Source organism: Carlito syrichta, unplaced genomic scaffold (genome assembly GCF_000164805.1).
Source record: "Carlito syrichta isolate Samal-C Ts95f unplaced genomic scaffold, Tarsius_syrichta-2.0.1 Scaffold310396, whole genome shotgun sequence".
Classification (NCBI taxonomy): domain Eukaryota; kingdom Metazoa; phylum Chordata; class Mammalia; order Primates; family Tarsiidae; genus Carlito; species Carlito syrichta.
Window position 1 is genome coordinate 415,403 of NW_007254492.1, and position 14,765 is coordinate 430,167.

Here is a 14,765-nt window from a genome sequence, read left to right on the forward strand (position 1 = left end):
CAGTTCCTCAAAGGGGAAAAAGAGTGACATAACCTAGCGATTCTACTCCTAGGCCTGCCTAAGAGAATTCAGAACATACCTTTTGTTGGTAGTGGTGCTGTTCTCTGAATGCTCCCTATTTTAAAATAATAGCTTTAGTGAGATGTAATTCATATACCATACAACCTACCCGTTGAAAGTATACCATTCAGTGATTTTTAGTATATTCGGAGTTTTACAGCCATCACTGTAATCAAATTTGGAACATTTTTAATCATCCCCTACAAAACATGCCATACCCAAAAGGCTCTTGGAAATTGAAAACATAGAAGAAATGATAAGTTGAGTACAGAGGTTATAGGATAGAGTTGAGGAAACTTCCCAGGAAGGAAAACCTAAAGGCCCATATGTAGATAATGAAAGAGTAAAGACGAGAATATTAGAGGATCATTTGAAAAGCTTCAGCATTTAAGTAACAAGACTTTTCTCAGAAAAGAACTGAGAAAAACAAGAGAGGAAATCATTGAAGAAATAATTTAAGAAAAATGTCTAAAACTGATGGTCATGAATTTCTAGATTGAAGGAGCCAGAGTACCCAGCACAATGAATAAAAATAGACGGCGACTGGGCGCAGAGGCTCTAGCCTGTAATCCCAGCACTTTGGGAGGCTGAGGCGAGAGGATTGCCTGAGCTCAGGGGTTCGAGACGAGCCTGGGCAACTTGGTGAGACCTCGTCTCTACAATAAATCAAAAAATTAGCTGGGAGTGGTAGTGTACGCCTGTAGGTACACTACCTACAGGTACCTATAGGTACTTGGAAGGCTGAGACGGAAGGATTGCCTGAGCTCAACAGATCGAGGCTGCGGTGACTGTGAGCGTGCCACTGCACTCCAGCTTGGGCAACAGAGTGAGACTCCGACTCAAAAAAAAAAAAAAAAAAAGTCGACTGACACTGATGCACACAACCCTGATAGGTTAGAATACAGGAGGCAAAATGAAGAATCTGCAGTCTTCTAGAGAAGGGGAGAAATGTCACAAATAAGAACAGGAGTCACAATGAATGACTTCAGTAATACTTAGGAAGGCCACATAAATGAAACAGTTATCTTTAAAATTATGAAAGAAAATTATTTTTAACCCAGCTTTAAAAAAGCAAAAACCAACTAGGAATGAGTCAAGATACGTTTAGAATGTGTGGCTTTAATAAATGCTAATAGTGGAGGAAGTGCTTAAACTAAAAATAGAGAAACCATGTGATCCAGGACGCACAATGACCTGGGTGATGGCAGGGTGAGATGTGAAATAGACCTGGTGTGAAACCTGGGAGGTTCTGGTGAGAGTCGTCTTCGAGAAGACTATATTGACAGAATGCCTAAATGCATTTGAATGTGGTGAGAGGAGATTTACATAGCTGAGACAGAATAAGAATTAACTCCAAGGGAAACAAAAATGATAGTATATAATAAGGCTCAACTTTGAGTGCCATGTATATATAATGTTATATAAGCACTGAATATTGAGCTTACCAAAATTACAATATATCTTGAGAAAAGTATAAAAGGGTTGATAATAGAGTTAAATTCTTGTCTTCTATTGTGGAGAGTCCCATAGATAATTCCTAAAACCAAAAAAAATCAATGAGTGATGATAGGAACACATTAGAGAGATGGGTGTAAATTCCAAAATAATAAGCTAAAATGAGTTGAAAGTAGTCGCCTAAGGAGAGGAAGATGAAGGTTAGGCGATTGCTGTTTTTCTTGAGAAAACTTGCACAGTTCTCTTGAAATTATTAGGTGCAAGTATAGTTTTTATTTTAAAAATTAAAAAGAAAAAAGAACAGACTTTTCTTGTTTGGATTTATTTGTTATGAGGACTCAAAACCTCTTTTTTCCCCCCTTTATGTGTCCCAGAATACTAGAACATTAATCAGATTTGACCTGTAGCTTCACGTGTTGATATTTGGACTCAGAGTATAGAAATATGGGGAAGGTGAGTGGTTGTAACTAAAGACAGATAGTAGAGATTGTAGACAGAGAACAAGTAAGGGTTAAAGGATATGAATTTGTATACGAGCGCTTTCTACTTAATGGGATGAAGTGATAAAACAAGAGAGAAATATGTTTGAGTTTTCTGTTTAGTAAATGTGAAACACTACCACAAACCTAGTCTCTTGCCTAATGAGCAGGTTCGGAGAGTGCCAGGTTCCAGTGGTCGTCTTCATAAGACAGAAGATGGAGGCTGGGAGTGGAGTGATGATGAATTTGATGAAGAAAGTGAGGAAGGGAAAGCAGCAATTTCACAACTCAGGGTAAATTTTGTTAAACTCTTCTGCTTTAGCTAGAACTTTCTGTGATTCTTGTTCAGCTTAATCAGCTAAAATATAAAGAATATAATTATTAGTGATGAAATTTTCTTTAACAGCTTATTAACAGGAACCCGGTTAATTCTGCTTGGAAAATTGGACCAACATATCTATTTGAACGTGACAATATTTAGCATGTATAAAAATGACCCAAATCTAGAGATGAAAACTACAATGTCTGAGCTGCAAAATATACCAGATAGGATTAATGGCCAGTTAGAAGGATTAATGGCCTTGCAGGTTAATGAACTTGAAGGCCTAGCTGTAGGAACTTTGCCCATAAAGTCTGTTATTCTACCTGAATAGTGTATCTCTTCTTCACCTGGTCTATACTGGCTATCTGTCTTCTGCATGTGCATGTGTATGTGTGTGTTAGTTTTTGCTAAAAGCAGTGAAGACAAGGGTCTTCCTTTTGGTTCATCTCGTGACTCTTGCCTAAAGCTACTACTGCCTCAAGGTGATTGTCAGGACTCATTCCCAAGAATAGAAATGTACATAGGAAAGCAGGTATTTGAGAGTGTTGTACCTTTAGCTGCTCAGGACTGATTTTGTGCAATGAATGGTTGCGTAGTGGTCTGTCTCTGCCTGCTTTTAGGATCTGCTTTGGTGAAAGTACTTACAACTCTTTGTTGGTCAGTATTGAGTGTTTCTTGACCTCGTTTATCCAGTGAAGTCTTTGAGTCTAGTCCTTTTGCAGAGCTCTCTGTAAAGGCCTTGCCAATGAAAACTGGCAAAAATTTACTAAGCTCTAAGCTTGGAAAAACTCTTCAAAAGATAATTGCAAACATTAGTTTACATACAATTGTGAGTTTAATGTTTGTCCTAACTGTGAGACTTTGGATCCTTTACTTTTTCATGCGATTCCTCTCTCAATTGACATTCTCATGTAATATTAAAGCAACTAAAAGAAGCTAGAGCTACATGAACCTTGTAGTTTTAACTTCCTATGAAAGGGATAATGATGCTGTTTTTCTCTATGACTAAAAAATACTTGGAAAGATAAATTATTGTTACTTAGTATCAGATTATTACTCTTTAGCCATTGTAAGAGAGATGTAGTAGTTCTGAAATAGTTACTGTAGCTCTTTTATAACCTGAAACACTGGTATCTAAAAAGCATAGACAATTATATACTTAGTCCTCAGAATAAGTTGCTTTCTGTTCAGTATTTTTCATGTTATTTTTATACCATTTGAGACCATGAATTATTATTATTTTTTTTTTTTTTTTGAGTTGGAGTCTCACTCTGTTGCCCAGACTGGAGTGCAATGGCCGCTCCCGGCCACCGCAACCTCGCCTGCTGGGCTCCGGCGATCCTTCCGCCTCAGCCTTTCAAGTAGCTGGAATTACAGGCATGCGCTCCACGCCCGGCTGATTTTTTGATTTATTGTAGAGATGAGGTCTCGCTGCCCAGGCGGGTCTCGAACCCGCGGGCTCAGGCAATCCACTCACCTCAGCCTCCCAAAGGCGCGGGATTACAGGCTGAGCCACCGAGCCCGGCTCATGAATTATTTTTATGAAGGTGAATCTTTTAAAACTAAATTGGGCCAGGTGTGATAGCTCACACCTGTAATCCCAGCACTTTGGGAGGCCAAGGTGGGAGGATAGCTTGAGTCCAGGAGTTTGAGATCAGCCTGGGCAACATAGCAAGATCCTGTCTATACAAAAAATAAAAAAAATGAGCCGTGTGTGGTGGCATGCATCTGTAGTCCCAGCTATTCAGGAGGCTGAGGAGGGAGGATTGCTTGAGCCCAGGAGTTTGAGGCTGTGGTGAGCTATGATTGTGCCACTGCCCTCCAGTCTAGGTGATAGAGTGAGACCCCCCTACGCAAAAAAGAAAAAAAGAAAGAGAAACTAAATTGATCTACATTAAGAAAAGAATATATATCGTGACCAAATGGGTTGGGGTTACAGTGGTGATTCAATACTAGGAGATCTCATAGTATTAATAGAGCTATGGAGAAAATAAATAATATTTCTATTTTCATAGATTCTGAGAAAGGCTTTGACAAAATTCTGCACATATTCATAATAAAGATTCTTGTGTGGATCTAGGTTTTCATCTTTATATTATTTTTCTCAAATCAGAAGAACTTTTCTTAGTATTTTTTGTATTGTAGGTTGGTTAGTGATGATTTCTTTAGAGTTTTATGTCTGAAAATGTCTCATTCACCTTAGTTTTGAAAAGATGTTTGCAGGGTATAGAATTCCAGGACAACGGGCCTTTTCTTTCAATATTTTAAAGAGTTTTCTGCACTAAAGTCCATAATCAGAATTATTCTGCTTTGAGAATGTGTTGAATTAGCTTACAGGTTCAAGTTTGGTCTGGGATTTTGTGCACATAATATCTTTATGATTACTAGAAATAATTTTACTTTGGAGAATTTGCCTACCCTACTGCCTGAGACAGTCCTGTTATGTTTGCTTATAAAGTTCAAGTTGTGGAATTTAAAGATATAACAAGTACATTGATGCATTTGTTGCAGGTTACCTGGACAAAGAATACAGTAGCATCATGAGTTTTCTTTTTTCAGAAAACTTTCACTAGTGTTGCCAGTGAGTTAATATATGGATCAGAATTAAATGGAGTTGACTTGCATTCAACATTACTTGCAGTTTGGGACGGACTGCAAGTAACCTGAGTTCTGAGTTAACAAGCATCCTTTTTTGTATTCTTTTAGTCTCCCCGAGTGAAAGAGTCAATATCAAATTCTGAGGTAAGAAATTGTGATTATCGAATTCTTGTTAAAGTATATGTGCTTTTTTTAATTTTAATGATTTCTGTTAACATGTGTGTGCCTAAATAAGAGTGCAACATACCAGTTGAATTTTAAAAGTTGGTCCAAGGACACATAATGTTCTTCCTTGCTTGCTTGACTTTATGAATTGCTTTTTTGACTTGGACTGCTTGAAATAAAAGGTAACCGTTTTGCATTATTTGTCCAGGAATTTGTCAAATGCCACCTTTCCTTTTGGAATTTTCCTTTCAGCCTCTTCTCTTGTGAAATAGACTGTTTTCTGTAGTTACTTTGTCAATATGATAGGAAATACTACTAAACAGAATCCTGTTAAGGCTGGCTTTCTTCATTCTCATTACTCAAGAAGAACAATCATTTCCTGGGTTCATTCTGTCATATGTTCTTCCTTCTGGCAGCATCTTCATTCTGAGCTTAGTATTTGGTTTAATGGCACACACATCTCTTGCTTTTAAACCAATTTTATTCTCTCCCCTATGCAAAAAAGTAACAATTTTTTTCACTTTTGTATACATAGTTCATTATTTGTATACAAGATTATGTACATGATTTGTTTACATAGAACTGTATTGTTTAAGACTGAAAAGAAATACTGTACCTTAGCATATCAACAGGCTAGTATCTGACAACTTATGTTAGAACTGTTTTTCACTAATATGTCTGGCTCCTCTTATTACATGATAGAATTGTATTTCCCTGCCCCGTGAAATTACATATAGTCCTGTCAGCTACCTTGGCCAATAACATGTTAGCAGAAGTAAGAGCCCCTTGTGATACCCTGTGTCTCCCTGCCACCATGACCTACATCCCTGATGACACTGAGTTTATTAGCCCCAGCTGGTAAGAGAGAACCTTGAAATGTGTGCAAGCAACATCTTTTATTTTAATCCACTGACATTTTAGAATTATTTGTTCTAATGTAACCTACCTTGACTAATTCTTAATTTTTCAGAAGTTGAATGAGAAGGTATTTTTCAGATTATCCAGAGCTTTTCTTGTTAGTCTCCTCCCTTTTCCTTTGCCTAAATATCATCTCCATGTGAACTCTTGCTGAATACTGGAATTATCATGCTCATTTTTAAAAAAATTTGTGATAAGATTCACGTATTATAAAAAAGTTTACCACCTTAAGATTATTTTCAAGTGTATAGTTCAATGGCATTAAGTATATTCACACTGTACCACAACCATCGCCGTCATCCATCTTCAAGACTACTTTATCTTCTCAAACTAAAACTGTGCCAATTAAGCAGTAATTCCTCATTCTCCCTCACCCTCAAGCCACTGACAACCATTATTCTATATCTTGTCTCTATGAATTTGAATTTGACTATTCTATGTACCTCAGATAAGTGGAATCAATACAGTATTTGTCCTTTTGTTACTGACTTGTTTCACTTAGCTTAATGTCTGCAAGTTTCATTAGTATTGTAACATATGTCAGAATGCTACAGAATGTGCTTACTTTTTAAGGTTAAATAATATCCCATTTTGAATATATGTGTTTACTGTATTTTGTTTATTCATCTGTCATTGGACACTTGGATTTCTTCTGCCTTTTAGCCATTGTGAATAGTGCTGTTGTGAACATGGGTGTACAAATATTCTTCGAGACCCCACTTTCAGTTCTTTTAGGTATATACCTAGAAGGAAAATTGCTGGGTCATGTGGTAATTCTATTTTTAGTTTTTTGAGGGACCACCATACTGTTTTTCCATGGAGGCTGCACCATTTTACATTCCCACCAACTGTGCACACGGGTTCCAGTGTTTCCACATCCTCTCATTACTTTGTTTTATGTATCCTTTCGTTGTTACTATAAACATAAATGCATACAATTTAGAAGCTAAATATTCTTTTGAAATAGTATCAATAGTTAAAATTTTCAAAAGTAATCTTAAGGTTCTATTTTTCTATAAAAATCTAGAACCAATGAGTAACTTATGACTTCCTCTTATATATATGAAGCTAAATAAGCACAAGATTTTACTCACCTGTCTCTTTGATTATATAATGTTAGCTTATTTACTGTCAGCTATTAGGCCTCTGTTATTTCCCTTTGAATTTTTTTCCTCTTCAACTATACATTTTGGCCATTGTGTTTTCCTCCCCACTAACTATATAATTTTGAGCATAATTAAAGGTTATGAAGTATGTCAAACATACAAAATAATATATATGTTATCTATGTTAGTTATGAATCTTTGCATGAACTTTGGAAATGCATTTCAGATATATTAAGGAGTCATCAGTTGATTGTCTTTATAAGTAGTAGAAAGCACCCACACATAGAAAGATGTACCTTCTGTAATTTTGTATTACATTCTTAAATCTGTATTTTGGAGATACCGTTTTGCTGAGCATAGAGGATGGAATAGATGTGGTTAAAAGTAAATATAATGCAAAGTAAATAAACCAAGCACAAAAGACTACACATTGTATGATTACATATATATGAAATATCCAGGAAAGGCAAATTTATAGAAATAGAAAGGTCACTTATTGCCTGAGTCTGGGTATGGAAGCAGGAATTAACTATTAATGGGCACAAGAAAACCCTTTAGGATGATGGGAGTGTTCTAAAACTGGATTTTGGTGATGGTTGCACAATACTATATATTATGCAAAAATAATTTAATTGTATACTTCCTGTGAATGAATTCAGAGGAATGTAAATTATACCTCACAGGGTTGTTAAAAGTTTAAAATCCTAGAAGTATTTGACTTCCATTTGAAATATATATATTCAGAGAAGTAGTGATACACAAAAACTGTACACTACACAAAAACTACTTTTAAAATGTCACCCCATAAATCTGCACTTGGCTGACAGTAGACCTGCTTTCTTTTCCATTCAACTTAAGCAGTAGTTTCTGTGTGTTTTTGCTACAGCTCTTTCCAGCAGCTGATCCTGTGGCTACTTTGCTCCAAGTTCCAGAACAGATCTCTGCTCATCTACCTCAACCAGCAGGGCAGATGCCTACACAGCCAACTCAAGTCTCTCTCCCACCCCCCACAGAGCCAGCAAAAACAGCCCAGGTAAAGTGGGGATATGCTGCAGTGGGCATCCTTGTGGGTAGGTGAAAAAGGTAGATATTTATGTGGAACACAACCTAATGTAATCAGATTGATGTCTTGGTAAACTTTGAAACAAGCTAGAAATTCATAGTCATCTTCACAATTTTAAGCGTGTGCAGATAAGAGTTTTGTTTGTTTGTTTTTACAAGGATCACACAAGTTTTAAAACAACAAAATAAGTTGGAAAATGTGGAAATACTCCAAAACGTAAAAAATTTTGGCTAATTTCTTGACTCTGCATAAGATCATTATCACATTTAACTATTTAACTTCAGAATGCAGCAGAGGAGTTCAGCAGAAACTAGGAGAATCATCAGCTGGACTAATTTTTTGCTCACTCATACTGGTATTATTTATTCGTGTTCTCTCCTATCCATGGTTTTTTTGCATTACTCTTTTTCAGATATTTGTCCATTTTGTGAGGGTTGATTTTATTATTAAAACTTGGCACTGTTATCTAAGCCCATTTTTTCCAGGCACACACAAACTTTATCAAATCATACTACGCTGATAGTGGCCGAGTGACTGAGGGCCACACTATGGACCACTGTATGCTGCATAGCTCTCACTCTCTCCTCAGGAAACCTCATGGTTAGAGTCTCAGTGTCAATCATTTGTTAAACATTAGAAGTTCCAACATTTTATGTTCCAACATTTTAGATGAAAATAAATAGAAATTAAAGTTCTGATGTTTTTCTTTTGCACCCCAGTAGGTCATCTTGTATTCTGCCTTTGGAGACCACTGCTTTAAGCACTTTCAGTTAGTCATGGCACTGACTTCATTTGACCTTTGCATTTTCCTAAGGTTTCTATTTCTACCCATCATATGGGGAAGGATACAGTTTTCTTAGGAACACTGATGAAAGATTGGATTCATTTTATAAACAACTTAAATAGAATGTGTGTCCTCCCATAAGCAAGGGATCACTGTACAGTTTTCAGAGGAGATTAGTTTAGCCATAACAAGTTTGGAACCTACGTGTGGATTGGACAGATTCCTGAAGGGCAGCTGGTTCCAGCCCTACCTTTTGTGTTGCCATATGGTACACTGGCAGGTTTTTTTTTTAAGTGAAATACCTAGCTTCATGCTTTTCATCCTTGTAGAGGGAACAGGAGTCTCAGAATACAAAATGTAAAAATGTGGCTATGTATGGAATTTCATCTGGGTTTGAGAATGATCTTTCTAATTGTGTTTGACTTAGGCTGACATTCAGCTTTTGTTGCTGCTTTGGAGTGCATGTCCTCCCACAGGAGGGAATGTCCTAGGGATTAGCATGAACTTAGCTGGAATGAAGAAAAGCCCTGCAAAGTAGATGATTCCTTTACAGATGACCATCAGTCACTTCCACTCTTAATGTTTCAGGCAATGACTTTATACCTTTTGATGCTTTCTAGACTGTGTCTTCAGGAGCAGGTTCACAAGAAACCAAGGTCCCAATCAGTCTAGTACTAAGATTAAGGTAAGTAGACATGTTTTGTTTTTTGAATATCTTGCATGTGCTGTTATAGTCTGTGCCTGAGAGTAACTGGACAGGATTGCATGTCCTCCCAGCACAACGTGCTGTTTTCTTGCAGGGGTGTATTATTTCCTCAGAAATAAGAGCTACAGCCTGAGGACCTGGGTGTTAACAGGTGCTGTGACTAACAGATGCGCATGTTCTCTTAGTTGTCTTTATATTAAGGCGATGAGTTTGTGCATTTGCATTATAGCTAGTTTGGGTTAGGAAGCGTGGTCTGAAATTGAGGAACAGTTTTTAGGGTAGTAGCACTTGCTAGCTTCTTATAATTGTGACTGTATAAGCACAGTGGACTCTGAGATCAACAATTTAAGTGGGGAAGGGCTTTTTGATTGCAATAGATCTAAAAAAGGCCTTGGAACATAAAAAGGAAATCTTTAGTCTATTTTTAGTGTGCTTCTCTGTTTTATAGCAAGTATTCTAAATTGGTGGTTTATGGTGGGGGCATGTAGAGAGGTCCTGGCAGTTGCTTAGCAGGAAGTGCTATAGATAGCAATCTATTCATTTTAACTCCCTCACCTCTGCCAGTAGTTGGATTCTTGTCACAGTAGCTGTGGCTATTATGTTGCTCTAATTGTGTCCCTTCTACTCACAAATGCATTTGAAAAAAAAATTAGTGTTAAAGCATCACCTGAGATAGTCTGAGCCCTTTTAAACTTACTAACTAGTTTATTAAGAGTTCCACTGAATTACCATTGAGTTGTTCCCCTTCTATATATGAATACTAGTTGTCTTCTCGGTAAGGCCATAATTAGAGATAGAGGTAGCAAGAACTGTTTGGAGAACATTTTGATCTTACCACTAGAAGCAATGAAATTATGCCATATATGTGAAGAAAGCAGATTTGGTTATCTTTCTTTTACAGAAGCCTACTCAGTATACCTGGTCTCATCTCAACTAGTTCTGAATTAATAGAATATCTTGGTAACCTCATGTTATTTATTTATTTAGTTTTTGAGTTGGGGTCTCCCTCTGTCACTTGTACTGGAGTGTGCAGTGGCACAATCATGGCTCACCATAGCCTCTCTTCCTGGGCTCAGGTGATCCTTCTACCTCAGCCTCCTGAGTAACTGGGGCTATAGGCACGCACCACCATGCCTGGCTAATTTTCTTGATTTTTTTTCTTTGTAGAGGTGAGATTCTTGCTGAATTGCCTAGACTTTGTCTTGAATTCCTGGGCTTAAGTAATCCTCTCGCCTCGGCCTCCCAAAGTGCTGGAATTACAGGCTTGAGCCACCATGCCCAGCCCAGCCTCATGCTATTTTAATTGTAAATAAAGAATACCACTTGTCCCTTTAAAAAAAATTGTTTTGAGGTCTTACAGCAGTTAATAGACAGTACAAAAATACTATTTGGCATGTGCTTCAGGAAGGTGGAGGAAGTACTTAAAAGTGGTATAGTTAGTTTTTTTGAGAGTGGTTGTTTGATGAACTGTGCTGCAGATTGTTTATGTAAGTAGGAGGCTGGGTTCTTATTCTCCCTGTGAAGACCTTAAAGTTAAATGGCCAGAAGTGATGATAAGAAACACATCTAATCCATTTTACCATGTTGTTGTCTTTGAAGGTATTTGTGCCTGGCATGCCAGTTAAATCACTAAACTTGTGCTGAATATTTCAGTCTGAATTTTATTCAGCTTTCAGAAAGATTGAACAATTATGTATTAAGCAGAGACTATGTATAACACTCTCAGATACTGCAGAAGGATACCTAGGAGAGAGAAGATGAAATGACTCCCTTTATAATCAAGTCTAGGTTGGAAGTTGATTTGTAGTATGTAATTATACAACTGTAAAGGCAAATTTTCAGTAGTATACAATACACGCAGAAGTATAAGTCTGTGTGTACAGTGTAGAGAAAAGACAATGCAGGGGAAACCACTTGGGGCTGGGTTATGTTTGAGATGGGTAGCTGTATGTTAAGCACATTGTCAACTATATTATTTGTCAAATAGACCTAAACGCTCTACATTGTTTAGATAAAATGGATAAGGTTCCTAAGTGATCAGGCATGTCTGCCTTTAGATACAGTGTTCTGATTTCTGTGCCTTCAACCAGAACCTCCAAGAAACCTGGTTAGTCTCAGTACGTGATGTGGTAATCACTGTAACTGTACCATACCAGTGAGCTTGAATTTCTGGAGACATGTATTAACTCTGCTGCCAGTATGGACCTGATTCCTTTCCTCATTCTCTCTTCCTACTCAAATCCTGCCTATCCATTAAGTCCTATCTAAAAACTACTTCAAAAGTTTTTCCTTATTATCCCAATCACATGTATTCTTTGAACTCCTGTGGAATTTGAGAAATTGTCATGTTTTTCGTTTTTTTGAGTCTGCCATGACTCATCACCACTGGTAGACAAGGTGCTTCCCTATGTGTAGTGGGTAAGAAGGATGAAAAAGCATTCTGTACCATTTTAGTCACACTTTTCTGTGCCCATACAGATTTTCCTTTTAGTTTCATATGATCATCTTAGTGCAAATAAGGATGGGAGTGGGCATATAAGAATTTCCTCAAAAGCATGCAATTTTTATATTGCTCGATGAGGGACAGAGATGAAAAGGGTTGTGGGATGATTAGATGATCAGTCTGTTGTTTGCTCTGAGGCCTGCACTGTGAACACATCAGGATAAATCAAGATCTGTGGGAACAGAACAATCTTTCTTGAGGCACAGCTTTCCTAATATGTGTTGGCAGAATTTCTCTGCATAAATTCAGAAATTCTTATTTTTATACATTCTGCTTTCTTTCATAGGAATTCAAAAAAAGAACTAAATGATATTCGATTTGAATTTACTCCTGGAAGAGGTGAGGCATCACAAAGATTGAAAACAAATAACTTCTGATTTGTTACTTAATGAAATGTGTTGTGAAATTTTGTCCTGTAAGTATGTTTTGCTTTTAAAGGATGTTAAAACTTTTCCTGGTTTGGGGGAGCATATGAATAAGATAAAGTTCATTTACTACTAAACTCATTTAGAATACTTTGCATAATAATGCAATCAGTAATGATTGTAGTTCTTACTTACTGCTTACCATAGGCCAGGCGTTATGCTAAGCATTATCTCACTAAATTCTTATGACAATCCCCTAAGGAAAACCTATTAAGGAAAAGCAATTATCCCCATATTATAGGTGATGGAATCAAGACTTAGAGAGGGGCAAAGTAACTTGTTCAAGTTCACACAGCTGGGAAGAGGTATAGCTGGAATTCAAACCAGATCTGTCAAGAGTCCAGAATTCTTGCTTTTATCACTGTGCATGGTTGTCCTCCATGACAGTAAAGAAGAAATGAGTCCTACAGTCTCCTCTTTTCTCAGACAGAAGCTCAGTGCTGTCATGCACTGTTTCTAGCCATGAACTTCACCTTGGAACAAGGCTTGTTTTTTTTTCCTTGCCTTTATTGCCCAGCGTTCTGATTTAGGGAGTAACCAGCAGATATCTGTCCTGTGTGTCATGCTTACTCTTCCTGCTATCTCAGTATCAGTAGTAACCAACCATTAAAGAGAACAGATGCAGATGTATGAGAGGTGTGTCTGTTTTACTCTTTTAAAGCCAGACAAAGTCATATTTTCAGGATTGCTGGTCATCTGTGTTAGTGTATGCAGCCTCCCTCCACAGCAGTCCTGTCCCTCTGAGCTGCTTAGTGTCAAGCCCTTGGGAACCAGCACCACTGAGTCCGTTGGAAATGAGATTTATTGAGGATACTCTCCTCATCTTTTTTAGTTTCTAGTTACATCCATTGCTCAGATTGTACTACCTGGGTTAACTAGATAAGAAGCCCACTAGAATGAACAATGAAATTATTTTAGCACAAAACTTGGAGTATGATTCTCAAAGAGAAGAGATGACAGTTTGTTTTCTCATGTTTTAATTAAGACTACAACATTATTTTTATTAGCCCTAGAGATGTTCTGCATTCAACACCATTTCTCAAGAGCTCAGGTCTAGGGATTGTACTCGAAAATTTCCTCTGCAGCATCCCTGTTGGGTGCTCTTCTAACATGTGCCTGAATCCATCAAAATTACACCATTTAGAAAGTTGTCTTTACATTGAGCTGATATTTGCCACCTGGTTCATACAGATTCTGCCCCTTAGCTAAATCTGTGAGAATTCCTCACATGAGATAATCCCCCCCAGTGGTAGGAAAAATCCTTGTGTAGGGAGAAATACCCCCCTGCCTTCTTGGTTCTGTGGATTTAGCAGCTAGCTTCAGTCTGCTAATGCCGGCACCCACACTGGCTCTAAGAGTTAGCAGTGATGTGTGTGCACAAAGCTGGAGGGCCGCCTTCTTTGTCCTTGCAGATACAGCAGAAGGTGTCTCTCAGGAACTCATTTCTGCTGGCCTGGTCGATGGAAGGGACTTAGTAATAGGTAAGTACATTGTGATCTGCCCGTGTGTCTTTGTGTCTCCATCTATATACTTAGTACCTAGAAAAACAGGTTTTTAGTCTACTGAGCAGGTCTGATGGTTCTTGAAATGGTTCTTGGCTTTGCTGAAATTGCAGGTATTGGGAATCACCTCTGAGTTTGCTCTTTGACCTCCTATGATAGTAAGTGAAAGCATGCCCAGGTCTTTAGGAGCCTAGTAGAAATGATGACAAAATTCACACATTAGAGTAAGATTGGCCATATCAAACCTATTTTGAGTATCTAATCTTTGTGGCCCAGAGGTGAATAAAAATCATTACAGATTTAGTCCTAGATAAAGCAGGAAGGAAGGGAGAAAACAGTCAGGCCACAAGTACATATTACTGAAGAAAAAGATCATTGCCTAGAGCAGGTCAACCCTAGACACAGTTTTTCTGTGAAAGACCAGATAGTAAATAGCTTAGCCTTTGTGAGCCATGTACAGTGTCTGTCATTTTTAAACAATTCCCTAGCTCACAAGCAGAGCAAAAACAGGCCACGGGCTATAGTTTTTTGACTCCTGATCTGGGGCTTTCTGATCCATGAATAGGCAAGTCATACCTCTTTCTCCCGAGTGTCTTTCCTGGGTTAATATAACATTTAAAAGAAAGTTAATTTGACAATGACTTAAGAATTACTTGTACTACTTAGAGATGAATTTAAA

At 37.6% G+C, this 14,765-nt stretch overlaps 1 protein-coding gene across 3 annotated transcripts in view; it reads left to right on the forward strand.

The window, feature by feature from the left end:
• Positions 1 to 14,765, forward strand: part of OXSR1 (oxidative stress responsive 1) — a 72,208-nt gene that overhangs the window by 54,139 nt on the left and 3,304 nt on the right. For 2 of the 3 annotated variants that reach the window (XM_021717713.1, XM_021717712.1), the window contains exons 10-15: positions 2,165 to 2,287; positions 5,023 to 5,058; positions 7,990 to 8,136; positions 9,571 to 9,635; positions 12,446 to 12,498; positions 13,997 to 14,065. In XM_021717713.1, coding sequence (XP_021573388.1) covers positions 2,165 to 2,287; positions 5,023 to 5,058; positions 7,990 to 8,136; positions 9,571 to 9,635; positions 12,446 to 12,498; positions 13,997 to 14,065 — 493 coding nt within the window. Of the gene's footprint in view, positions 1 to 2,164; positions 2,288 to 5,022; positions 5,059 to 7,989; positions 8,295 to 9,570; positions 9,636 to 12,445; positions 12,499 to 13,996; positions 14,066 to 14,765 lie in introns of those variants that run through there. The other variant, XM_021717714.1, reaches the window with a different exon arrangement.